Genomic DNA, 26,994 nt, shown 5'->3' with positions numbered 1-26,994 from the left:
ATCTTAAAAGGTGTATGTAATTGAGACCAAACCAGATCGTACATAGATATTAATTAGTCTCAGCAGGCTAGATCTACAAAATTCCAGATTTTGTTAAGATTATTTATAATGTGAAACCATCGTTTACACAGTCAATCAGCAATTGATTTCAATTGTTTAATCTCTGCATAATTGTTGGCTACATGCGACTGTAGTGTGTTCATTCACTTTCTAGTATTAGTTTAGGCCTGCGTATGCTCAAGACAAATTCCCTATCAGTGAATTAAGTTTATATTATATTATGTATCGCCAAGGGTTAGTCCATTCTGTTAAATTCTATAGGTTTGGCCAAACGGAAACGAGTACACTCAATATCCTTGGCACCTCACATGCCCATACTCGACTAAATTGACCGCGGGCCACTTACAGAGAACGTCATCAGAGAGGCTACTCAAACGTACAATGCAATTAATCAATAAATGTATAGGGATAAACAATACCAATTAAATAACTTTCAACCAATATTCTACTTAGGCCAACAAACCCATTTGACTAGAAAACCAGGCAGCATAATCGCTACATTGAGATATCAGAGCTCATTATTATTGTATGAAAAATTCAATCCCGACTCAGTTGTGGCCCCATACAAATGCTGCTACAAGACTTTCCCTAGAGCGCACCACTTGATTCGCGCGCGGGCGGGTCCATATGCAATGACGTTTCAGAGCGGGTTGGACTCTGCATAACTTGCAGATGATGGGAATTATACTGCACTGTGCTGCTCTTGGTTTCATAGAGCCCTGTTGGTCCAACTTCGGACAACTTGATGATAGCGGTTTTGGTGGGAGCCTGTTGCGTGTGGCATGGGCACTGGGGATTATATCTGTGTTACGGTGCACGGAGGCGCGCCCTGGGGCTTCAGTCTCCGCGAGGGAGAGGGGGATGCCTACCGACGTTTGCAGGTTTATCAGGTAGAAACATCATTCGTTTGAAGTATGTTGTTTGTTCATTGTTTATGCTTTTGGAGTTGCCGAGTTTTAACAGACTAACGGAGCCTTCATCAACTTTATGCTGTGTCGCACTGCGGGTTTGTTTAGTCTCGCTTTTATTTGTGGAATTGTTGTATTGAATCTTGAAAAAAGTTCATTTACATGTCATATACAGTGTGGCTTTAGGAACGTGGTTATGTCAAACAATGTTTGAAACTCCATTTTCAAAAGAGGATGTCATCTATTTTACAGTACCATTCTGATTTGGCTGGTATGCTAGTGCATCCAGACGAACAGTAGTTTATAATGTTAATAATTGTTACCAGCTGGAATAATGGTGCCTTTCACAATGGCATAACAGTCTTGGTGAGAATTTGTGGCCAACTAGTGATATTCTCCTCATGTTTAGAGGAACAGTGCCGATTTGGAAATTAATTCACTAGCTGCGCTGGAAATGTAGCATATTTGATGGGAAGATGATGAGGCAGGTATATGAATGATTTTGCTCTTTAGGGTTAATGTTCTATATATTCTATGGTTAACCCTTTATTTGGGAAAATGCTATCAGCTTGTTTGTTTGGAACAGGCAGAATTCTCCATTTTCTGGTGTGTGGGAGATGTTTTGTGCGTAGGATTCTTGGAGACCCTTATATGGTCAGAGCTCGAGGGCTGCAGCGATCCTTTATCACAAGTGAAGATTTCAGCAGGAATCTAAACACGCGCTCGAGCTGTGGAAAGGAGAGAGACCGTTGCTATGCGCTGCGAGCGTACCTTCAGAGGTCACGGAGTGGTACCAATTTAAACAACAACAAGAGAAAGAAGGAAAGCTGTTGAACGGGACATATTATTTAGATTAAAAATAAAATAAATCGATTCAGATTTATTTTGTTTAATTGAAGATTATAATTTAAACCTAATAGGCCTAATTGCGCAGCCAACCACTTGTTGATTAATTTAGTATTGTAGGCCTAATCTGTATTACTGGCAACACAATATTAGTCATTACTGGCTACACATTACTGCTTTTAAGCAATTGCCTTCACTTGCACTAAAAGTTCACTTAGGTGGAAGTGATATATGGGCATCCCAATAAAAAAAACCTGAGCCAATAAATATTTGAATACGTCATGAAATACTAAATACTTGGGGTTCCTAAACTTTGTGGAAGTACTTCCACCTAAGTGAAAGTTTAAGTGGGCCCACAACTTTGACCCAAACCTCACTTGTAGCCATTTGCTGTGTTTTAGGACGATTTGTCATTACAGTGCCTTCAGAATGTATTCACACTATTTGACTTTTTTCACATTTTCTTGTGTTACAAATTGGGATTAAAATTGTTTTAATTGTTTTTTTTCCAATGATCTATACAACAAATACTCAAATGTCAAAGTGGAAGATGAATGAAAAAAAGAGTATCTTCATTAGATAAGTATTCAACACACGTTAGAGTCACCTTTGGCAGCGATTACACCTGTGAGACTTTTTGGGTAAATCTCTAAGAGCTTTGCACACCTGGATTGCACAATATTTGCACATTATTCTTTTTTTAAACTCATCAAGCTCTGTCAGGTTGGTTATTGATCATTGGTAGACAGCCATTTTCAAGGCTTGCCATAGATTTAAATCGATTTAAGTAAAAATTGTAACTCGGTCACTCAGAAACATTCAGTGTCATCTTGGTAAGATATTTGGCCTTTTGTTTTAGGTTATTATCCTGCTGAAAGGAACATTTGTCTCCCAGTGTCTGTTGGAAAGCAGTCTGAACCAGGTTTTCCTCTAGGATTTTGCCAGTGCATAGCTCTACTCCTTTTCTTTTTATTTGAAAAAAAACCACCCTAGTCCTTGTTGATGACAAGCATACCCATAACATGATGCAGCCACCCCCATGCTTGAAAATATGAAGAATGGTACTCAGTGATGTGTTGGATTTGCCTCGAACATAATGCTTTGTATTCAGAAAAAAAAATCTAAGCCACATTTTTGCAGTATTACTTTAGTGCCTTATTACAAAAAGGATGCATGTTTTGGAATATTTTCATTCTGTACAGACTTCCTTCTTTTCACTCTGTCATTTAGGTTAGTATTGTGGAGTGTTGTTGAGCCATTCTGTTTTCTCCTATCACAGCCATTCAACTTTGTAACTGGAACTCCAGGAAACGATGGACCAAATATTGAATAATTTAAAGTCATTTTTTGACAGACGTTGAAACTCAGTGCTTTGTAACTTGCTTTGTAATCAATCCTAAATGGTGGTTTCCCAGTCACATATTAAGCCTAGTCCTGGTCTAAAAAACATGCTTAAATGGAGAATCTTCATTGAAAGTGCTTTTTAGTCCAAGACTAGGCCTAATCTGTGTCTGGGAAACCGGCCCTGAGGCTGTTAGCAAATTTAGGCAAAGTTATTCATCATGAGTGCATGGTAAGTTACTCATCATGAGAGCATAGTTTACTGAAACACCTCCACTCTTATCTACAGCATAGTGTAGACTACACAGCATTTCATAGATGGTATAATTCATTTTTACTGCAGTGGGCTAAATCAGGGTCGCACAGTGTTTCTTGGTAGTCTTAAATCTACTTTGAAACAAAAGTACACTCCTCACACACATGGTAATGGGCTTAAAAAAGACACCTGTATCATGTCAGATATAGAGTTGAAATGTATTCAATTTTGAGTTTCATCCCAATATTACACTTTTTATACATCACAGAAGACTTAAATATAACAAAACCGTTTGACATAGAAACACCAGGTTTTTGGCAGGTTTTTTAAATGATATCGGGTTAATTATGAAATTATGGAAATATAAATAATATTCCACCCATGAGGTCACTAGGTCATAATTACATTTTAAAAGAGCTGTCCACTGCCTGTATTAATAATGCTCCCTTTGAGCGCCAATATGATCTCTTCCACCTCTACTACATTTTTATTTGCTTTACCAATACTTTTTAATTCACATGATACCATGTGAAAAGCATAACCTCAAGCCTGACTGAAATAGCCAAAACTGCTCCACTAGAATGGTGACCCTTGAACGGCCGGACCTACCTATTGGGGCATGCTCTCTCTGCTGTCTTTTGTAGTCCACGATCAGCTCGTTTTGTAGACGTTGAGAGAGAGGGTATTTTCCTGGTACCACACCACCAAGGCACTCACCTCCTCCTGTTGGCTGACTTGTCGTTGTTGGTAATCAGGGTTATCACTGTTGTGTCATCAGCAAACTTGATGATTGTCTAAACAGCACTAAACAGTATTGCAGTGTTTACAGTGTTGGGGAGTAGTGAACTGCATGTACAGTAGTTCAACTAGTAATAAAACTATATTTTTTAGTAGCTTGGTGGTAGTTGAACCAAATTCCAGTCTTGGTAGTGTTTTCAGTTGTTAATTACGTTTTTGCCATGTAGCGGTTTAGCTAACTATTGAACTACACACCATTTGTTTTTGAAAAAATAAGTAGTCAAGAATTTCCTTTCTTTTCCAGCATCAGACCTGCCTAATTCTCACTTGAAACGTAGGTTGTGTTTATTAAATTACACATTCTGTTAACATCCGACTCCATAGTGATCTGTTCTTGCAGTCATGTTTCTTAACTTAGCACTTTGTTTTTGTAGGATTGTACCATCTATAACCTAAAAGGGTCCTTCGGCTGTCCCCATTGGAAAACCTCTTTGAAGAACCCTTTTGGGTCCAGGTAGAACTCTTTTGGGTTCCAAGAGTAGAAGAGGTGGACCCCAAAAAAACCCAAAAGGGTTCTACCTCTTCTACTCTTGGAACCCAAAAGAGTTCTACCTGGACCCCAAAAAAACCCAAAAGGGTTCTATGTAGAGCCCTTTTTTCGAAGAGTGTAGTCTGACATTTTAGATATAATAATTTTCCACTAATTAGTTTGAATGTAGTGAACTACCTTCAGAGTCATTTTTGCAAAGTAAACTATATTTTTCTTAAGAATAACTTTAACTTGTTACAGTGTGAAGTAATGGGTAGCCTTGGTAAACTGCACTGAACAAAAATATAAATGCAACAATTTCAAAGATTTTACAGAGTTACAGTTCATATAAGGAAATCAGTCAATTGAAATCAATTATAGGCCCTAATCTATGGATTTCACATGACTGGGAATACAGATATCTGTTGGTCACAGATAACCCCCCCCCCAAAAAAAAGCCAGTATCTGGTGTGACTATGATTTGCCTCATGCAGCGCAATACATCTCCTTCACATAGAGTTGATCAGGCTGTTGATTGTGGCCAATGGAATGTTGTCCCACTCCTCTTCAGTGGCTGTGCGAAATTGCTGGATATTGGCGTGAGCTGGAACATGCTGTCATGCACGTCGATCCAGAGCATACCAAACATGCTCAATCAGTGACATGTTTGTTGAGTATGCAGGCCATGGCAGAACTGGGCTGTGCATTATCATGCTGAAACATGAGGTGATGATGGCAGATGAATGGCATGACAATGGGCCTCAGGATCTCGTCACAGTAACTCTGTGCATTCAAATTCCCATTGATAAAATCCAATTGTGTTCGTTGTCCGTAGCTTATGCCTGACCATAGCACAACCCCACCATGGGGCACTTTGTTCACAACTGCAGTCAGGTCAAGACCCTGGTGAAGACGACGAGCACACAGGTGAGCTTCCCTGAGACGGTTTCTGACAGTTTGTGCAAACATTATTCGGTTGTGCAAACCACAGTTTCATCAGCTGTCTGGGTGGTTGGTCTCAGACGATCCTGCAGGTGAAGAAGCCGGATGTGGAGGTCCTGGGCTGGCATGGTTACATGTGGTCTGCAATTGTGAGGCCGGTTGGACGTACTGCCAAATTCTCTAAAATGACGTTGCAGGCGGCTTATGGTAAAAAAAAATCCATTAAATTCTCTGGCAACAGCTGTAGTGGACATACTTGCAGTCAGCATGCCAATTGCACACTCCCTAAAAACTTGAGACATCTGTGGCATTGTGTTGTGGGACAAAAGTACACATTTTAGAGTGGCCTTTTATTGTCCCCAGCACAAAGTGCACCTGTGTAATGATCATGCTGTTTAATCAGCTTCTTGAAATGTCACACCAGTCAGGTGTATGGATTATCTTGGCAAAGGAGAAATGCTCACTAACAGGGATGTAAACAAATTTGTGCACAACATTTGAGAGAAATGAGCTTTTGTGCGCATGGAACATTTCTGGGATATTTTATTTCAGCTCATGAAACCAACACTTTACATGTTGCGTTCATATTTTTGTTCAGTTTATATGTTCAGTGTAGCTTGCCAGACAGGATGCTCTCAATTGTGCATCTGTAAAAGTATGTGAGGGATTTAGGTGCCAAGACGCATATATTTGGCTATTTTGAAAATGTTCGCTTTTTGTGTCATACAATTTCAACTGAAGTCATCTTTCATTCTATTACTTGACAATCAATTGATTTAGTTAATTTATTTGGGACATTGACAAACAAGTAACAACTTTGACATGTAAAAAATGACACTGATGCTGTATTATATCATCCATGAGAAGCGTCACTCATCCACAGCCACTCCAGTAAGGTAATCTATAAATAAGTCAACCAACTGGATTTCAATTTTTAGACAAATAAAGTCTTGCTCTAAACCTTGTTATTGGCACAACTGGGGAACGTGTTGACATTCCAAAAAATACTTAAACACGTCAGCTGTGAAAGAGGCCTTTCTAATGTAGCGTAGGGAATAAGGGGAAATGTAAATTAAATTAAAGGTGAATTACATTTGTAGGGAAATGCACCCCCCTCCACCCCCCCCCCCACTCTACAAGTGACTCTTCAGTCTTCAAAGTGTTTTGTACATGACATCCTCATTGAACTAATTATATGATTTGTCGAATAAGTATCATTCTCCTGCAGTATTTTAGGAGGGTCCCTCCACAGTCTGAGCACATTGTTCTATAAGTACTGTGTGAATGTCTTCAGCTTAGCTGTAAGAATGTTGCCTGTGCTGATGTGAAATGTCAATAGAAGACGTCTCTTGCTAGTCTACGCCTCAGTTGAGGATATCTGAAGAGTGACCTCATCCTAACAGAAAGTCATCTGGAAGACATAACTTTTAGCTTGTCTCAATACTTTTTGAGGGGGGTTGGGGCGGGGGCGGGTCAAGAGCTGTAAAAGTTTAAAAAGCTAACATACCAAGATTATGAGAAATACTACACTGTCAGAGGTAGGGTACTTTCATATCTTATTAGTTGGAGTTATTCAAAGCTTCTGTTGGATTAGGTGTGAGCAGGGCTCCCTCTCCAAGGAGAAAGTGATTGTTCAATGTACTGACATGCAGTAGATCACAGTGTGAGGGGGTCTCTCTACACTCTCAAGAGGCAGTTTTCCATATATGGGAAGTTATTTTGTAAGTTTTGGGAGTCCTGGCTTGAGAACAAAGTTGGTGAAGTCACAACCCACTGATTTTTGTTTTGTTTTTTTAAAGGTGCAGAAACTCTTTAGCGTGACTGAAAGGCAGCCACATTTCTATAAGTGGAGGATACTTATTGGTAACACTTTATTTGGATAGTCCTAAGTAGATGGTTTGTCGATGTTCAGTGGATAGATGTTCAATAATCGTCAACAACATTTCAACTAATTATCCAAATCAAATTAAATTGTATTTGTCACATGCGCCGGATACAACAGGTATACCTTACCGGGAAATGCTTACTTACAAGCCCTTAACCAACAGTGCAGTTCAAGAAAGAGTTCAAAAAATATTTACCAAATAAACTGAAGTAAAAATAATTAAAAGTAACACAATAAAATAACAATAACAAGGCTATATACAGAGTCAATGTGCGGGGGTACAGGTTAGTCAAGGTCATTTGTACATGTAGGTAGGGGTGAAGTGACTATGCATAGATAATAAACAGAGACTAGCAGCAGTGTAAAAAATAAATGGGGGGGGGACAATGTAAATAGTCCGGTGGCCATTTTATTAATTGTTCAGCAGTCTTATGGCAAGGGGGAGAAGCTGTTAAGGAGACTTTTGGTCCTAGACTTAGCGCTCCGGTACCGCTTGCTGTGCGGTAGCAAAGAGAACAGTCTATAACTTGGGTGACTGGTTTCTTTGACAATTTCGGGGATCGTTTCTGACACCGCTTAGTATATAGGTCCTGGATGGCAGGAAGCTTGGCCCCAGTGATGTACTGGGCTGTACACACTATCCTCTGTAGCGCCTTACGGTGAGATGTCAAGCATTTGCCATACCAGGCGGTGATGGAACCGGTCAGGATACTCTCGATGGTGCAGCTATAGATCTTTGAGGATTTGGGGACCCATGCCAAATCTTTTCAGTCTCCTGAGGGGGAAAAGGTGTTGTCGTGCCCTCTTCTCGACTGTCTTGGTGTGTTTGGACCATGATAGTTTGTTGGTGATGTGGACACCAAGGAACTTGAAACTCTCGACCCACTCCACTACAGCCCCATCGATGTTAATGGGGGCCTGTTCGGCCCGCCTTTTCCTGTAGTCCACAATCAGCTCCTTTTGTCTAGCTCAAGTTGAGTGACTGGTTGTTGTCCTGGCACCACACTGCCAGGTGTCTGACCTCCTGTCTCATCGTTGTTGGTGATCAGGCCTATCACTGTTGTGTCATCAGAAAACTCAATGATGGTGGAGTTGTTTGGCCATGCAGTAATGAGTGAACAGGGAGTACAGGAGGGGACTAAGAACACATTCCTGAGGGGACCCTGTGTTGAGGATCAGCGTGGCAGACATATTGTTGCCTACCCTTACCACCTGGGGTCGGCCCGTCAGAAAGTCCAGGATCCAGTTGCAGAGGGAGTTGTTTAGTCCCAGGGTCCTTTAGCTTAGTGATGAGCTTTGTGGGCACGGAGGATGTTGAACTCTGAGTTGTAGCCAATGAACAGTATTCTCACATAGTTGTTGCTTTTGTCCAGGTGGGAAAGGGCAGTATGGAGTGCGATTGAGATTGCGTCATCTGTGGATCTGTTGTGGTGGTGTGCGAATTTGAGTGTTGTTGATGTTGATGTGAGCCAGTCTTTCAAAGCACTTCATGGCTACCGACATGAGTGCTACGGGGTTGTAATCATGTAGGCAGGTTACCTTCACAGGTATTATGGTGGTCTGCTTGAAACATGTAGGTATTACAGACTCGGTCAGGGAGAGGTTGAAAATGTCAGTGAAGTCACTTGTCAGGTTGTCCACGCATGCTTTGAGTACACGTCATGGTAACCCGTCTGGCCTTGTGGGTTTGTGAATGTTGACCTGTTTTTAAAGTTCTTCCTCACACCCGCTACCGAGAGCTACCGCCAAATTGTGGAGTCAACAAAAGTCATAAATAGCATAAGAAATCTTCACTTACCTTGCTAATCTTTGTCGTATTGCACTCAAGAAATGTTTGTTTTGTTCGATTACGTACATATTTATGTCCAAATAACTCTGTTTTGTTCGCGCGTTTAGTTCACTATTCCAAAGACATAATGCGCGATGTTTACAATCAATTCTTAGGGTCTTTTTATAATACATCTTCAATAATATTCCAACCGGACAATAGAGTATTAATTTCAGAGGAAAAAGAAGGAATGGTGCGCCCGCGTGACCGCGCAGTAAACAACTGATTGGCTTCAGCCTAGTCCACTTGTTGAAACAGCTCTTATTCGACACCCTTCCGCAATAGAAGCCTCAAACAACTTTCTAAAGACTGTTGACATCTGTTGGAAGCCTTGGGAAGTGCAATTTGGCCCCATAGACACAGCATATTGGATAGGCAATCGCTTAAATGAAACTACAAACCTCAGATTTCCCACTTCCTGGTTGGATTTGTCTCAGATTTTCGCCTGCCATATGAGTTGTTATACTCACAGACATCATTCAAACAGTTTCAGAAACTTCAGAGTGTTTTCTATCCAATACTACTAATAATAGTAGTATAATAGTAGATATTAGCATCTGGGACAGAGTAGCAGGCAGTTTACTCTGGGCACCTTATTCATCCAAGCTACTCAATACTGCCCCCCTGTCACCAATAAGTTAATTAGACATCGCTCACCAGCTGTTATTGACAAATGGACACCCCCCCGCCCCACGTCTTACCAGACATAGCTTCTCTGTCCTGCCGATGCATGAAAAATCCCGCCAGCTCTATATAATCTGTGTCGTCGTTCAGCCACGACTCGGTGAAACGTAAAATATACATTTTTAATGTCCCGTTTGTAGGATAATCTTGATCGTAGATCCATTTTATTTTCCAATGATTGCACATTGGCCAATAAAACGGAAGGCAGTGAGGGTTTACTTGCACCCCATTATTTTTATTTCTACTTTGCACATTCTCCCATTGCAAATCTACCATTCCAGTGTTTTACTTGCTATATTGTATTTACTTTGCCACCATGGCCTTTTTGCCTTTACCTCCCTTATCTCACCTCATTTGCTCACATCGTATATAAACTTGTTTATACTGTATTATTGACAGTATGTTTGTTTTACTCCATGTGTAACTCTGTGTCGTTGTATGTGTCGAACTGCTTTGCTTTATCTTGGCCAGTTGTAAATGAGAACTTGTTCTCAACTTGCCTACCTGGTTAAATAAAGGTGAAATAAAAAATAAATAAATAAAAAAACTCCTCTACGATTCTCAGAAGGCAGCCTGACCTCCGCCCCCTTTTTATCCATCTTTTTTTTCACGCAATTGATGGGGATTTGGGCCTGTTCCCGAGAAAGCAGTATATCCTTCACATCGGACTCATTAAAAAAAAAAAGCTTCTTACAGTTTGAGGTGAGTAATTGCTGTTCTGATGTCCAGAAGTTATTTTTGGTCATAAGAGATGGTAGCAGCAACATTATGTACAAAATAAGTAAAAAATTAAGTTGCAAACAATGCAAAGAAAACCTAACAAAATTGCACAGTTGGTTAGGAGCACATAAAATGGCAGCCATCCCCTCCGGTGCCATTCTGACTTCTGCTCCCCTAATCCTAACCTTTACCCTTACCCTAACCTTTATTCTAAACCTAACCTTAGGAAAGTATTATTTATCACAGACTTCAAAGCGCAAGTCTGTGCGTGGCTCTCACGGTTTGTTTGTTCATCACCTGAGATGTGAATAAAAATACCCTCAAATGATCGGTGACACACCTCACGAAACATTTGATATCAAATAAAAAATGCTGGCGTATAGAGCCAAATTTACAATTTTAGCTTTACTGTCCAAATACATACCGAGTGGAGGCTGGTGGGAGGAGCTATAGGAGGATGGGCTCATTGTGATGTCTGGAAATGGAATCATCGGAACGGAATCAAACGTATGGAAACCACGTTCGACTCCCTTCCATTAATTCCATTCTAGCCATTACAATGAGCTCATCCTCCTATAGCCCCCCCCCCCCCCCCCCTTACCAGCCTCCTCTGATACAGAGGGGAACGTAAACTCCAAGGAAAAGACCAATCTCTGATAAGAGGGTAAAGCGACCAAATAAATACTTTCAGGTTGGGTTTACCTACTGAATTAATCATATAATGAAACACTACAACACTTGCACCATACCAAACTAACTTGCGGTTTCCCTTTCCCTATCTCTCATGGTGATGTTGATTAATCACTGTCACGTGGCATTTCCTGCCACATTGCAGGGAGTTGTGGCAAACTGAGTCCTTTGATTTCTACAGCCCCTTGAAATTATATCACTTGACAGACCGGCAGGCATGGGAAATTGCATGAGATGAAAAACGCCCTGGGAATTCATCCATGAAGGCTAATTACGGACCATGGCTAGATGGATTGCTATGACAACATAAAAATATAGCTAAATGGGATTCAGTTTGCGCTACAGCTCATTTGAAAGTGCCAGTGATGCTACTCCAACATGGTTAAATCCTATGAGATATGTATGTTGTCCTGTTTCTGTGTCCAAGCAGAATCCAGACAGGCGGACAATCACCCTCAAGTTACCTTCCTATGTAGTCTGCACAGATGGCAGCAAGTGTATGGATAGGGCTATTTTGGCCTTCCAATTATTGAGATATGGCACTGCGAATCAAGTCAACCCTGTTGTCTGACGACCAGAATAAATGTTTCCTTCAAATAAAGACCTTGGATTCCCTTTGCGTAAATAGCAATGTCATTACAGGGAGGAGTGCTGAAGTCATTTCAAAAGAGGGCAGTAAAGTCATTTCCCATATATTGGGGAATATCGCTCCTGGGTGAGAGCAGTCTTAACTCTTCTTTGGACCGGTTTTCTAGACTAAAAAGCATGCTCACTTGAGAGTCTCCATTGAAATATCCTATTAGTCCAGGACTAGTCCTAATCTGTCAAATGGCTCTGTCCAATCACAAGTGGTGACTGCAGGACTTCCCTGTGGTGGCCAATCAGTGCTTGTCCCTTCCTGTGAGGACGAAAATGAAAACCTTGATATCAAGTTGAGTGATTTTGTTTTAAACAGTATGCACTAGTCAATTAAATGAATGCATAAAACAAACACACAGCTTCGTGTTATTTTATGTTACCCCAGAAGCTTCGGCTTACAGATGTAACCCCTTATCTTTTTTTGTTATCTGTGGGCTGAATGCGTTTGTAGTACCTCAGGTTACCACTGACGAACTCAAAGTTACTGAGTACACCTTTAAATACAGTATATAGAGGCAGTGACAGTCAGTTGCCATTCCACGAGTAGCCAGCGCTACTTGTAAAACAGCTAGAAAATGTTTGCCTGAGATTTGAAAATATAATTGCTTAAAGCTGCATGGAACTGCCTGAAACATGTGTTTCCTGTGGTTTTGTGTTGCGTTTAAGACACTAAAAAGTAGGACATTTGGGAAAGGCGCAGTCAGGCATGGCATGAGCATGAATTGTCTAATTTTGGCCCTACAGATGACAATATAAAATGTCTGACTGTTAAAAATCTTTATGTATGGTAAATACCACATTGTAACTATGCGAGATTGCGTTGAACGCTGCACTGTAATCTGAACGACAGATTCAAACCTCTCACACTCTTTATGAATAATAAAAAGCATCGGGGTGTTTCCTTTGTTGATCTTTCCATACCAAGAGCAAAATAGAAACAGATGAAAAATAACAATTCAAACGCAGCATATACAGTAACCGGAGGAACCTATTATAAGCAACCCAAGACTGAAATTTAACAGTGGCAACTCAGTCCGGTCTAGAATATTGTCTGACATTATGTGTGTATCACTATGGCTCAGGAGGGGAAAGAAATGAAAGGTTTCCCCTCCTTTTTGGAGGAGGGAGGAGTGGTGCTGTGGTGGTCCAGACAGACTTTCCTCCCATAGAGAGGTACGAGTCCAAACACAGGCTCACAGGAGTTCTCCATATATGGCCGTTAGCACACAGATGGCTCCTAAAACTCAGGCTGGAGTCGCACTGTTTTATCAGATGGTTACCAGCTCATTAAACTAATGAAGCAGCCGTAAAAGAAACACCTGAGGAGGCGTTTTTCTTTCTGGTCCTGACGAGAAAAAATGACTGTGGGTGGAGATTCTCTTCTGCACTGATCAACCAATCGATTAATGTGGAGGAGGAGTTAAGATGTCACCTTGTTAAAGTCCAAAAGCAGAAGTCGCGTCACAGGCTCTTTAAATTTCCCCTTAAAACCTGTTGAGGATATGGCAGACAAACGCCCCCTTTGGAGAGATTGGGTACCCCTAGTAAACTGGAAAAAAAATCTTTCAAAAATTGTTAATATATGCAAATAAAAATTATTATTGGATAGAAAACACTCTAAAGATTCTAAAACCGTTGGAATTATGTCTGTAAGTATAGCAGAACTCACAGGGCAGGCATTCTTCCAAACTAGTTTCTGTGGCCATGAAAGTTGGAGCAACTTTGACGTCATGCCCCCACCCCTCCCAACCAGCTATGATTCTGGGGACACTTTCTATCTCTTCCGCTAGATGTCCTCTTTCATTAGAGCTTCAAACCGTTCAAATCGCGCGAGAATTGACCCTATGGGAGTGAAATTAGTGCGTGCCACGAGAGAATAGGCTGTGCGTATGGGCGCGAATTGGTCACAGTCATTCCTTTGTTTCCAGCACTGAAGAGAAGGGCAGACGATGGGCGATTGAATTGAAGTTTGTTTTGCACGTCTAAAACATCATAAAGCTTGCTTCTGCACTTAGTTTGACCTGTTTAGTCGACATATAATGTGTAATTTTGAAGTTTTGATGCGCAACTTATCCGGACCAGAGGACGTTTTGGGTGCATTTCAGCTGATGTTATTAGCAGTAGCTAATACAAAGACGCAAGACTTGAAACCAAACGATGTATTGGGTAAGTATGAAGCCTTCCAGAACATTCTGAACGAAGACCATCGAAGGTAAGGGAATATTTATGCTTAAATCTGTGTTTCTGTTGACTCCAACATTACGTGGAAATGTAGCTTGGAACTGAGCGCTGTCTCACAATATGGAATAGTGTGCGATTTCTGTAACGTTAAAAATAAATCTAACACAGCGGTTGCATAAAGAAGCAGTGTATCTTTCTAACTATATGTAGAACATGTATATTTAGTCAAAGTTTATGATGTCTATTTTACGTTATCTTGCCGCGCTACATAGATTTCCTGCGGGCGTTTTTGAGTAATTTCTGAAGGTGAACTCACTGTAAATGGACATTTATGGATATAAATGGCATATTATTGAAAAAAAAAAAAATGTACTGTGTAATATGTCATATTACTGTCATCTGATGAAGATTTTCAAAAGGTTAGTGAGCGATTTATTTTTTAATCCTGCGTTTGTTGATTGCATGTTTTGGCTATTGAAATGAGCTGTGTCTGGTGGTGGTTTTACATATATATGTGCTATGTTTTCGCCGTAAAACATTTTAGAAATCTGACTTGCTGGCTAAATGAACAAGATGTTTATCTTTCATTTGAGCTATTGGACTTGTTAATGTGTGGAGGTTAAATATTTTTAAGAATATTTTTGCGTTCCATGCGCCACCGTTCCAGCTGCACGTGGGAGGGTTGATCCCCAATTGGGAACCAGTATCGTAGACAGGTTAAAACAGGATGCATCCGGTTATTTCCAACCTGCAGAGGGTGCCAGCTCATAAAATAAACCCATAAAACATATCTGTATATATAGCGAGATCTCGTATTTATCACAGGTTGTCAGGCTGTTTCCTTTTTAATGTGTTAAACTCTTAGCTTCATGCCCAGACTTGTTTGATACTAAGTGTGATGGAAATGGTATTTGTGTAGAAGTACCGTATATTATAATTATTGTACGGTATACATATGTGAGTCATGTTGATACTATGTTGGCTAGAATGGGGACTGGTTTTAATGAACTCCGACAGAGGCAGTTGGCTAGAATGAGGGGATTCAAAACAACGTAGGAGAGGCAGCACATTAAATTCTGGGCCAGGGTTACAAGCAGAGTGAGTGACAACAACAAGGCCTATACGCCATGCAAGTGATGCGTTCCTGCATCTTACTTCCTGATCTTTTGCATGGGCTTCAATATATATCATCAAATTAATGAAAATCAGGTCAAATAAGATATGTACAATTATATTTTGTGTTTGAATTGACTTTTATGACGTTTTTGCGATGAAGACCATTTCGCTACGTTTTTGCCCATAGAAGACCATTAAAAAAGCCTACAAAAGTTTCAAAACTGAAAGGCTATTTGCACGTAATGAAAGATGCATGAGGTAGAGACAGAAAGTTAAGGCTGCTCATGTGGTTGTCATTAGGGGTAGTGGAGGAACATTAAAGTGTAAAAAAATGTAGTTTGTTGTAATTCTCTGGTGTGATCAACGCCAAGATTTGTCCTTTAGAAGCAATTTTTTAATAAAGGCCCAATTCTGTACTTAAGGAAGTAGAGACAACATGGCGTAAAATACACAGATGTGATCATGTATAAACATATATTTATTCATTACATTCATTCATTACATACTATATTTGTGAAAACATTATTCCCGTTGATGGAATAAAACTGTATGCATGAAGCATCTCCAGCAGAGGAGGCTGGTGGGAGGAGCTATAGAAGGACGGGCTCATTATAATGGCTGGAATGGAATAAATGGAAAGGTATCAAACACAATCTTATGGAAAGCACATTTGACTCCATTTCATTTAATCCATTCCATACATTACAATGCGCCCATTTTCCTATAGCTCCTCCCACCAGCCTCCTTTGCGCTCCAGTCCATGTCATCTTATTCATTATTATCTAAAATACAAAACTGATCCTAGATCAGTGGTCCTACTCAGACTTTATGAATATGGGTGCAGAACTTTAGATGGAAACATGCCTCTCTCGTGATATACTGTCCCAGTATATACAGCCAGCTTAGTTCCCGGGACATCACGCAGACAGGAATAAAGAACACTCCAAGAAGAAGAAAGGTGGGGGTGTATGTTTCATGATTAAGTACTCATGGTGTGATTGTGATAACATACGGAAACTCAAGTCCTTTCGTTCTCCCAACCTAGAATACCTCACAATCAAATGCAGACCGTATTACCTCCCAAGATAATTTGCTTCGGTTATAGTCACAGCAGTGTATATTCCCCCTCAAGCCGATACCACGAAGGTCCTCAAAGAACTAAACTAGACTTTATGTAAACTGGAAACCACATATTCTGATGCTGCATTTATTGTAGCTGGGGATTTTAACAAATCAAATCTGAGGAAAATGCTACCGAAGTTCTACCAACACATTGACTGTAGTACTCAGGCTGGGAAAACATTGGACCACTGCTACTTAACTTTTTGAAATGCCTACAAGCCCCTCCCCCCGCCCACCCTTCGAGTAAATCTGATCACAACATTTTGCTCTTCCCTTCCTGAAGGCAGAAACTCAAACATTAAGTACCCATGCTAAGGTCTATTCAATGCTGGTCTGACCAATCGGAATCCATGCTTCAAGATTGTATTGATCACGCGGACTGGGATATGTTCCGAGTAGCCTCTGAGAATAACATCGACGAATACACTGATACAGTGACTTGAGTTCATCAGGAAGTGTATAGGAGATGTTGTACCCACTGTGACTATTAAAACCTACCCAAACCAGAAACTGTAAAAGCGCAAATCACCGCATTTAACCATAGCAAGGTGACTGGGAATATTGCAGAATACAAAAAGTATAGTTATTTCCTCCATAAGGCATTCAAACAGGCAAAACATCAGTACAGAGACAAGTGGAGTCGCAATTCAACGGCTCAGACACGAGACATATGTGGCAGGGTCTACAGACAATCCCGGACTACAAAGTAAAAACCAGCCACATTGTGGACACCGACGTCTTGCTTCCGGACAAGCTAAAACACCTTCTTCGCCCGCTTTGAGGATAACACAGTGTCACCGACAAGGCCCGCTACCAAGGACAGTGCGCTCTCCTTCTCCGTGGCGTGTTAACCCTCGCAAGGTTGCCGGCCCAGACAGCATACAGCCGCAACCCTCAGAGCATGAGCAGACCAGCTGTCTGGAGTGTTTACGGACATATTCAATCTCCCTTTTTTAAAAAAAAGTTTTTTTCAACTAGGCAAGTCAATTATGAACAATTTTTGTTGTGTGTGTGTCTTATTATTATTTTTTAAATTGGGGGGAGATCAGCTTTAATATTGCAGATAGATTATAGCTTCCATCAATGTAGTTGTCTGCATCACTTCCAATCCCCAATATATATTTTTTGCAAATATATAAATAGTGGTGTACAGCAAGTCAGCCACCAGGGGGAGACTCGTTGAGGCCTGGTGACAGATGGAGTCTATATCACGAGGCAATGGCTCCCTCTACTGGACGTGCCAGGTCTCGACGGGCTCTCCGGCCAGGACTAATTGGGGCTGATCGCTCACCAGCTGGACGAGTCCCATAAAGCTGCCAGAAGGGCAGCTCCGGGGGAGGGTACTGGGGGAAGAGAGGTTACTCCTGTATAGTCATGCTCAGTCCCAGAGGTAACGGAGGGAGCTCAGTTTTGTTCCCCCCAGGATACAGCAAGACCCTGGAGCCCAGAAGACGGTTGTTATTTAAATAAACACTCTTGAAACCGAGCTAATCCAACTTTGTCCGTGTCTGATCTGTGTAAACGTCTTGACCAAACCCCTGGTCGTGGCAGACAGGGGGTTTGGTCAAGACGTATGTATGTATGTATATATATATATATATATATATATATACACACACACACAATATTTTGGGGGAATAGTATATTTCCTTTATACCCTCAAACCCTACCTCCCCTCCCCCAATTGGAGCAAACTAGTAAACAACAATGCTTAGCCCTGTATTTCTAGCTTATACATGTACATACTACATACATTTTATGTCCATCCGGTTTGATTTCCATTTGTGATATCGTTCAAACTGTACTCTTTCAAAAAGGTTCCTAACCTATATAAGTTTTACGGGCATAGTATTTTACATTGGTTATCTTGTTGTTTTTAGTCCCATTCAACCCCTTCCCATCACTCTCTTAACACCATCCATATTTGCCATATATTTTTCAATTGTGCTGTGATGTTTCACAAAAGCTCTGAACCTTTCCATTCTCATAGTTTCTACAATTGTAAATTGAAAATAAATATTTTGCTAAAAATATGACTATATTATTGAGCGATTGACTATGACTTTCCAGATCACCCAGTAATGCTATCTGCAGGGTTAGCTCCAGGTAAATAATGCAATTCTTTAGCCATTCCTGGACTTGTGACCAAAAACAAGCTACTTATGGACAGTACCAAACCAATTATCTAATGATTCTGCCTCTTCGCAGAAAAAACCTGGTGGTTGTATTTCCCATATAAATAATATTCTGTTGGTTGCAAGAATTCTGTTGAATAATTTAATGAACAAATTCTTATTTACAATGACAACCTACCTCGGCCAAACCCTCCCCTGACGTCACTGATCCAAATTGTGATCCGCCCTATTCCAGCCTCCCTATCCCAGTCTGTTGTCCCCACTTGCTTCAAGATGTCGACCACTGTTCCTCTACCCAAGAAAGCAAAAGGTAACTGAACTAAATGACTATCGCCTTGTAGCACTCACTTCTGTCATCCTGAAGTGCTTTGAGAGGCTAGTTAAAGATCATATCATCTCTTCCTTACCTGACACCCTAGACACACTTCAATTTTTGATATTTTGGACTTCAGGGTACAGCAGAGGGAGCACATGCAGGGGACACACAAGTATGTCTCTACAGATTGGGAGTCCCATAGGGCGGCGTACAATTGGCCCAGCTTTGTCCGGGTTAGGATTTGGCCGGGTTAGGCCTCATTGTAAATAAGATTTTTTTCTGAACTGGACTTGCCTAGTTAAAGGTTCAATAAAATAAATTAAACTACAATTCTTGTAATTTGTGCAATAACCAATTACTGACACAGTTGTTTCAGGTTTAATGGAGAATTGAATAGAAAACAAAGCAGATTTTTACCACCAAAGTGAAAGCAAAAGGGATGGTTCATTTGCATGGTTTGCTGCTATATACACGGTACATTAACATTTTAGTCATATAGCAGAGACTTAACCAGAGCAACTTACAGTAAGTGCATTCATATTAAGATAGCTAGGTGAGAACCACATATCACTGTCAAAAGTACTTTTTTGGGGGAAAAAACAAGTACACAGTTTACATTTTAGTTTGGGTGGGGTAAGACCGATGTCTTATTTAAGATTTTATTTTAAGAAGATTGGCAGGGACTGCTGTCTTAGCATCAGGGGGAAGCTCGTTCCACGACTGGGATGTCAGGACAGAGAAGAGCTTTGACTGGGCTAAGTGGGAGCTGACCTCCCATAGGGGTGGGAGTGCCAAGAGACCAGAGGTGGCAGAACAGAGTGCTCAGGTTGGAATATAGGGTTTGAGCATAGCCTGAAGATGGGAGGGGCGGTTCCCCTTGCTGGTCCGTAGGCAAGCACTGTGGTCTTGTAGTGAATGCGAGCTTCGAATGGAAGCAAATGGAATGTACAGAGGAGAGGGATTTGTATGAATAACGATACACACGTTTTGTCCTCCACGCCCCTTAAGAACAGCCATTTAAACGACACTGGCCACTCCAGTAGGTGCTGCACTGACCATAAGAAATTAACTGCCAGTGCTGGATACTGTTTAAAAAGGGCCAATCTGCAGATCAATCATTAACAAAATTGGACACCATGCCACTGTTTCGATAAACTGCCGAGGGAGAAATGTAACCACACAAATGTATAGACAGAGCTATGGATGAAAAATTATAGTTAACACAATCTCTTTACACTCGTGGGAATTGGCCTATAGGGATACATTTAACTGTTTTTTACAGATATATGAAAAGCATATGCATAGGCATTGTAGCGACTGAAAGGGAACAGTTTGGAGACTATGGGGAAATTATTAGACCAAAGTTGAGGACAACAGTTCACTTGACACAAGACTGAATCCAAACATTACACTGTTGATTTAATTTAGCATTTTACATTCACTGTACTTTTTGCTGCATTTGTTGATAACAACATCTGAAAATACTCTGGTTACATTCAGTAACACGATAAGGATATTCCTGGAAAATGTGGGGTAGGTGCAACGTAAGACAAAAAAATGACAAGGTTTTAAGTGAGAGGACTAACTGGTTTCTCCAAGTGACCACAGAATCTCAATAGGGTGCACAGTTTCTAGGTAATTTCAATGCACTTTTATAACTCAAAGAAGGTTCTTTTTTTGAGCTCTCCTACAGTGCCTTGCGAAAGTATTCGGCCCCCTTGAACTTTGCGACCTTTTGCCACATTTCAGGCTTCAAACATAAAGATATAAAACTGTATTTTTTTGTGAAGAATCAACAACAAGTGGGACACAATCATGAAGTGGAATGACATTTATTGGATATTTCAAACTTTTTTAACAAATCAAAAACTGAGAAATTGGGCGTGCAAAATTATTCAGCCCCTTTACTTTCAGTGCAGCAAACTCTCTCCAGAAGTTCAGTGAGGATCTCTGAATGATCCAATGTTGACCTAAATGACTAATGATGATAAATACAATCCACCTGTGTGTAATCAAGTCTCCGTATAAATGCACCTGCACTGTGATAGTCTCAGAGGTCCGTTAAAAGCGCAGAGAGCATCATGAAGAATAAGGAACACACCATGCAGGTCCGAGATACTGTTGTGAAGAAGTTTAAAGCCGGATTTGGATACAAAAAGATTTCCCAAGCTTTAAACATCACAAGGAGCACTGTGCAAGCGATAATATTGAAATGGAAGGAGTATCAGACCACTGCAAATCTACCAAGACCTGTCAGTCCCTCTAAACGTTCAGCTCATACAAGGAGAAGACTGATCAGAGATGCAGCCAAGAGGCCCATGATCACTCTGGATGAACTGCAGAGATCTACAGCTGAGGTGGGAGACTCTGTCCATAGGACAACAATCAGTCGTATTTTGCACAAATCTGGCCTTTATGGAAGAGTGGCAAGAAGAAAGCCATTTCTTAAAGATATCCATAAAAAGTGTCATTTAAAGTTTGCCACAAGCCACCTGGGAGACACACCAAACATGTGGAAGAAGGTGCTCTGGTCAGATGAAACCAAAATTGAACTTTTTGGCAACAATGCAAAACGTTATGTTTGGCGTAAAAGCAACACAGCTCACACCATCCCCACTGTCAAACATGGTGGTGGCAGCATCATGGTTTGGGCCTGCTTTTCTTCAGCAGGGACAGGGAAGATAGTTAAAATTGATGGGAAGATGGATGGAGCCAAATACAGGACCATTCTGGAAGAAAACCTGATGGAGTCTGCAAAAGACCTGAGACTGGGATGGAGATTTGTCTTCCAACAAGATAATGATCCAAAACATAAAGCAAAATCTACAATGGAATGGTTCAATAATAAACATATCCAGGTGTTAGAATGGCCAAGTCAAAGTCCAGACCTGAATCCAATTGAGAATCTGTGGAAAGAACTGAAAACTGCTGTTCAAATGCTCTCCATCCAACCTCACTGAGCTCGAGCTGTTTTGCAAGGAGGAATGGGAAAAAATGTCAGTCTCTCGATGTGCAAAACTGATAGAGACATACCCCAAGCGACTTACAGCTGTAATCGCAACAAAAGGTGGCGCTACAAAGTATTAACTTAAGGGGGCTGAATAATTTTGCACGCCCAATTTTTCAGTTTTTGATTTGTTAAAAAAGTTTGAAATATCCAATAAATGTCGTTCCACTGCACCCGACCAGCCACAGGAGTCGCTAGAGCGCGATGGGACAAGGACATCCCGGCCAGCCAAAACCTCCCCTAACCCTGACGATGCTGGGCCAATTGTGCTCCACCTCATGGATCTCACAGTCGCGGCCGGCTGCAACACAGCCTGGAATCAAACAGGATCTGTAGTTACACAGCTAACACTGCGATGCAGTGCCTTAGACTGCTGCGCCAGTCTTGTTTACAAACAATATAATAAATACTTTGGGTTCTAATGGTGTACGACAGTTAAACTTAGCTTATGAGGCATTTATAAAAGGTATATTCTTGTATACGTATATCATTAATTAAAAAGTCCAAAAATCACACATTGCACCTTTAAATTTTTCCAAATCATACTAATTTCACTAATAACCACATACAGAGTATTTACATGTCTTTCAACTCTATATAGTTTCATCACAGTGGTAGTTGCATAGTTCCTTTACTAGATGCAATCTAGTTACAGTTGATTCACTACAGCTTTATAAAGTGAAGGGTTATTGCAGTAGTATGTTATATTCATCTACAATGCATTGAGCATGTTCTACATGGATCCACCACATTTTATTTCTCTAATATTTTGCAATCTTGCTCTTAACCTTCGAGATCAGTAAATGTCATTTCAATAAGTACAGTAACATAATATCACTGTGCCAACAGTACACAAGTGACACAGTTATATTAAATGAAATAAGTATCAATGTCAGCTGAGTCCATATATTTCCCTATTAGTTCAGCTATTGTACCGCAACTGATGATTGAGTGATGGAGTTGAGGTGGTTTGGAGCTGTAGATACAGTACCACTGTCACCCAAAGTGCCAGAGAAGGTCAGTGGTAACTCCTGCACTTAAACACCCCCTGCTGCTTGGCTATTCTGAACGTCTGGGTTACGGCTCTGAACGAAGCAGCAATTTGCATTGTTGGGTCACACGACGAGCACCTGTTGTGGTATGTTCACTGGTGGGCACTGTGCGCTCTGATGTCACATTTGGAGAGATGGCCTGTCAGGATTGTCCACATTGGCTGGTTACACTGGCTTTTGAATATAGTAGCCAATGGGAGCATTGGGTTAACATGTGAATACAGTGGTGATTTCCTATGTTGACCTTTTTGTCAGCAGTTGCTCTGAAAATGTATGGCGTGGATTAGTATTGTAAGGGATTGTTGTGCCATCATCTAAGTCAATGATATCTAAATGGCGGTACTGTACTGGTACACATTTGTAGCATTTGAACTCGTATCAATAAAGACCTTATTTAACTTTGGACTCCTCACTGCAAGTGGAACAGAAGACTTTGGCTGAGCTTTGCTGAAGAGTAACCTTGTCTGAGACCCAAAGACTCAAGTTGGCTCCCAGAGCTAATGCCACATCACTAACATCATCTTAAGTCTTGCCAATGACCAGGGACCCGATACCCACTTGATTAAACATATACTCAAACCTTTTGAATGGCTGTCCTCATAGTCCAAGAGAACCATGGGGAAGGTATTCTGTATTTTATCCAAGTAGATGTCCAATTGAAAATGTGACCTACAGTCATGTAGAGTTTGAACCTGGGCATCTTGAGATAGCTCACCAAGTTAATGCCTAGAGCTAGATTATCAAGTCTTCAGATCTCAGGAAATGTTACTCATCACGCAACAGTGGTTCACCAAAACCAACTTCGTTAAAGTAAATACCGTAACCTGAGTAATTGTTGTAGTGCCAGGTGAAGGAAAAATATATATATATATATTGTGAGGCATGTCATTGTGACTCACCACTGTTTGTCATCCCATAGGTGGAAGAGGGTGGTCATGCGTCCCTGGCCGGGATCTGCGAGGGGGACGAGGTGGTGTCGCTGAATGGAGAACCCTGCGGGGAGCTTTCCCTCCCAAAAGCAAATGCTCTCATTGACGCCTCCGTCGACTGCCTGCAACTACTGGTCAAAAGGTAACGTCGAAAGCTGGATTTTTTTTTACTATTAACTACAACATTGTTTCTCAATCAATTTTTTTTATGGGAGAAGTCAAGATCATCATTTCAACGTCGGGGTGCTACCATGGTTGGGGTCAATTTGAATTGAAGAAAGTGAATTCAGAAAGTGATTTGAATTTGAAAGATATGCTCTTTTTTTCCAATTACTGAATTGGAATTTCAGCTTACTTCTTGAATTGACTTGAATTCAAATCGACCCCAACCCTGGGTGCTACCGGTTTACCAAGGTTTAACCATCCCCAACTCAATGCTCTCAAAACCTACTGCTTGGTCCTATTAACTGGGCCATGTACTACAAGACATGGTTCAACACAACAAATCACCAGTGTATTTGCCTTTAGACAGCATGCTGTAAATGACCTGCCCTTGTACTTGGTTGAGTGGCCTGGAATATGGTGGGCGGACAGACAGAGTGGCTTTATTGGCCAGTGCGTTGACCTTTGAGTGGCTTGGCTGCTGACGAACCAGCTGCCCGCTCAACAAGCAGCTGTTAAACAGTTACTCAGTGGGCATCACACATCTGGTGTGCCATGGGATATTGGTGCCATTGCCCATATTTAAGGCATAATTTAGATCACCCGGCAGGCACACAGTCCCTTTGCAAGTGGATCGTGTTACTCTAAAGTGGCTAGCCGTCTTATTTCCCCATCATGCGTAGCACTCTGACGTCAACAGACTAGATGGGTGAAAAGCAATTGTAGGACTTTAACCATGCCACTTTAAGTCTCTGGTGACAGACTAAACACAGACCAGTTCACACTCAAGATTTGGTTCTGGGTGTCGAGATTATGCCAATTTGAACATTTTTGGTCACATCTCTCATCCCCTTCCCTTTGGTTGCTAGGCTCCAAATGACTCCAATGTAATAACTGTAGTCACAGAATGACATTCTGTTTTCCTCTATGACACTGAAAGGGGAAATTAAGTGAGGCCCAATTGAAATGTGATTACTTTCCACTTCAGTGTTTCACTCCAGTCAAATAACATGAGGGACGGAGATTGAGTTTGCTTGATTAAGGTGACCACTTGAGGGCCAGTGGTTGATGAGATAGATTTAGTTAACACAAAGGGCAAGTGCACGGGTGCGTAGCACAATATTCAACGATATTGCATATTGGAAATCCAGGCAATCAAATTATGAGATCAAAAACACTATAGTTTTGTAATTAGATGTTCTATACCAGTCCCCAGATAAGACATATTAACACAGTATGCTCAGTTTCAACACTTGGCTAAGTTTTTTTTACAATTTTCATTGAACTATTTCATACAGATGGCACACCCTATCCCCTGAGGATTTTCATTCAGAGACCTACTTTGGCACAAGGGAGTCCTCTGGTGAGGCTTTGGAAAGCACCACCCTCCACATCCTGTCCCCTGGCAGGTCCCAACCCACCAGGGAGCTCTACATCGCTGATTCCCAGGACGAGGCCTACTATGGGGAGACGGAGAGTGACACGGAGACCCCCGGAGGGATCCATCTGGTCCGCACCCAGCTCTGCGTACCTGCGCCTGAGGAGTGCCAGTTCCCCAGAGGAGGAGGGGACAAAGGTCGAGAGGGACCCCAGGGGGGGAGTTTCTCCCCTGGGGCAATGGTGAAGCTACAGTTGTCCCTCGCCGAACACAGCCTGGAGGATCCCGTCTGCACCTCCCTGGGGAGTGCTCTTGGAATAGAGGGGGAGATTCAGGCGAGAGAGGCCCTCAAGAACGAGGCCCTCCTTCACACCACCACCCACTCGCTCTACGTCCCTTGCCCAGCTAGGGAGCCCCTGAGTCAGCATGGAGTGGTGCTGAGCTCCCCCTCTCTGCTAGGCCAGGTGGAGGTCACCCTGCAGCACCCAGCAGCCGGGAGGGGCTCTCCTCGCCTGGTAGAAGGGGTAGTCGTCTATGGGGCCAGTGGAAGTGTTGGTGAAGCCCCTGGGGAGGAAGGAGGAGGGAAAAGCCAGGGAGGTCCCGCCTCCTTCACCGTCTCCTTTGGAATTCCCACAGAGGGGGCGGAACCAGCAGCGGAGCGAGACTCAGATTCAGAGAAGGACCTTGAGAAACCTAACAAGCACCGGGCCAAGCACGCCAGTGAGTACCCCATGCCTTTTCCCTTCCTCTTATCTCACTGCCACTAGTCATCCTTTGTGTATGAGTGTCAAATTAGTGTTGACTTATAGGGTGCACTGACTCAGACCTAATAGCAGACTGACATAGCACTGCTGTGAACTTCATTTGTTAACGCAACTCTGGATGGCATGTGTGCATTCCTTAGCCCGGTGCTCTGTTGCACGCTAAAATGTGCCCCCCAAAATAGTAGACAATCTCTCTTACTTGGGAGGGGTTTTGTTTGGATTGAAGCAGAGAGGTCCAGTTCAAGGCTGAATTATACTAGTAGTATCCAAGATCACAGAAGGCAGGATTGTGGCCATTTACTGTATCTGGAGAAAGATAGATAAAGAAAGAAAGATGTGAGATAGAGCTAAATAAAATATATATTGATATAGAGGAGAAAGAAAGAGAGAGAGATGGGGGATAAGAATAAATAATTCTCATAATATTTGTTTATTATACATTTTAATACAAAATGCCCTATCAAATGTTTTCCCCTAGCTTTGAATATGGGCCTGATCAGGATGTGTCTTCCAGAGATAGACAGGGCATTACATTGAGCCATGCAGGAGGACATAAATAAAACACCAGTGCATTGATGATGCCTGTAGAAATGCTCTTTGATGGACACCAGCATATGCTGCACTGGCCCGTTACCCGATCCTTTAAAACGGCTCGTCTTAGCCTGCGCCGTACAGAGAGCGTCGCTCACTGCTCCCCGTCTTCCTTCACCTTGAGGTTAGTCTACTGTGGGAAAACATTTTTTTAAGGATGGGTTCTTTTATAAAT

General features: G+C 41.6%; 1 protein-coding gene across 5 annotated transcripts in view; it reads left to right on the top strand.

Moving 5' to 3' along the window:
- The first annotated feature begins 712 nt into the window (after window positions 1-712).
- LOC110500609 (synaptopodin-2) overlaps window positions 713-26,994 on the top strand; it is a 40,269-nt gene continuing 13,987 nt past the window's right edge. For 3 of the 5 annotated variants that reach the window (XM_021578062.3, XM_090214707.1, XM_090214704.1), the window contains exons 1-3: window positions 713-950; window positions 23,915-24,066; window positions 25,385-26,184. In XM_021578062.3, the coding sequence (XP_021433737.3) occupies window positions 843-950; window positions 23,915-24,066; window positions 25,385-26,184 (1,060 nt within the window). In that variant the 5' untranslated portion in view covers window positions 713-842. Of the gene's footprint in view, window positions 951-23,914; window positions 24,067-25,384; window positions 26,944-26,994 lie in introns of those variants that run through there. The other 2 variants (XM_090214705.1, XM_090214706.1) reach the window with 2 other exon arrangements.

This window comes from Oncorhynchus mykiss, chromosome 21 (assembly GCF_057628025.1).
Source record: "Oncorhynchus mykiss isolate SJ-2025 chromosome 21, ASM5762802v1, whole genome shotgun sequence".
NCBI lineage: Eukaryota > Metazoa > Chordata > Actinopteri > Salmoniformes > Salmonidae > Oncorhynchus > Oncorhynchus mykiss.
Note: the sequence above shows the minus strand (reverse complement) of the source record. Positions and strands in the feature narration are given on the sequence as shown.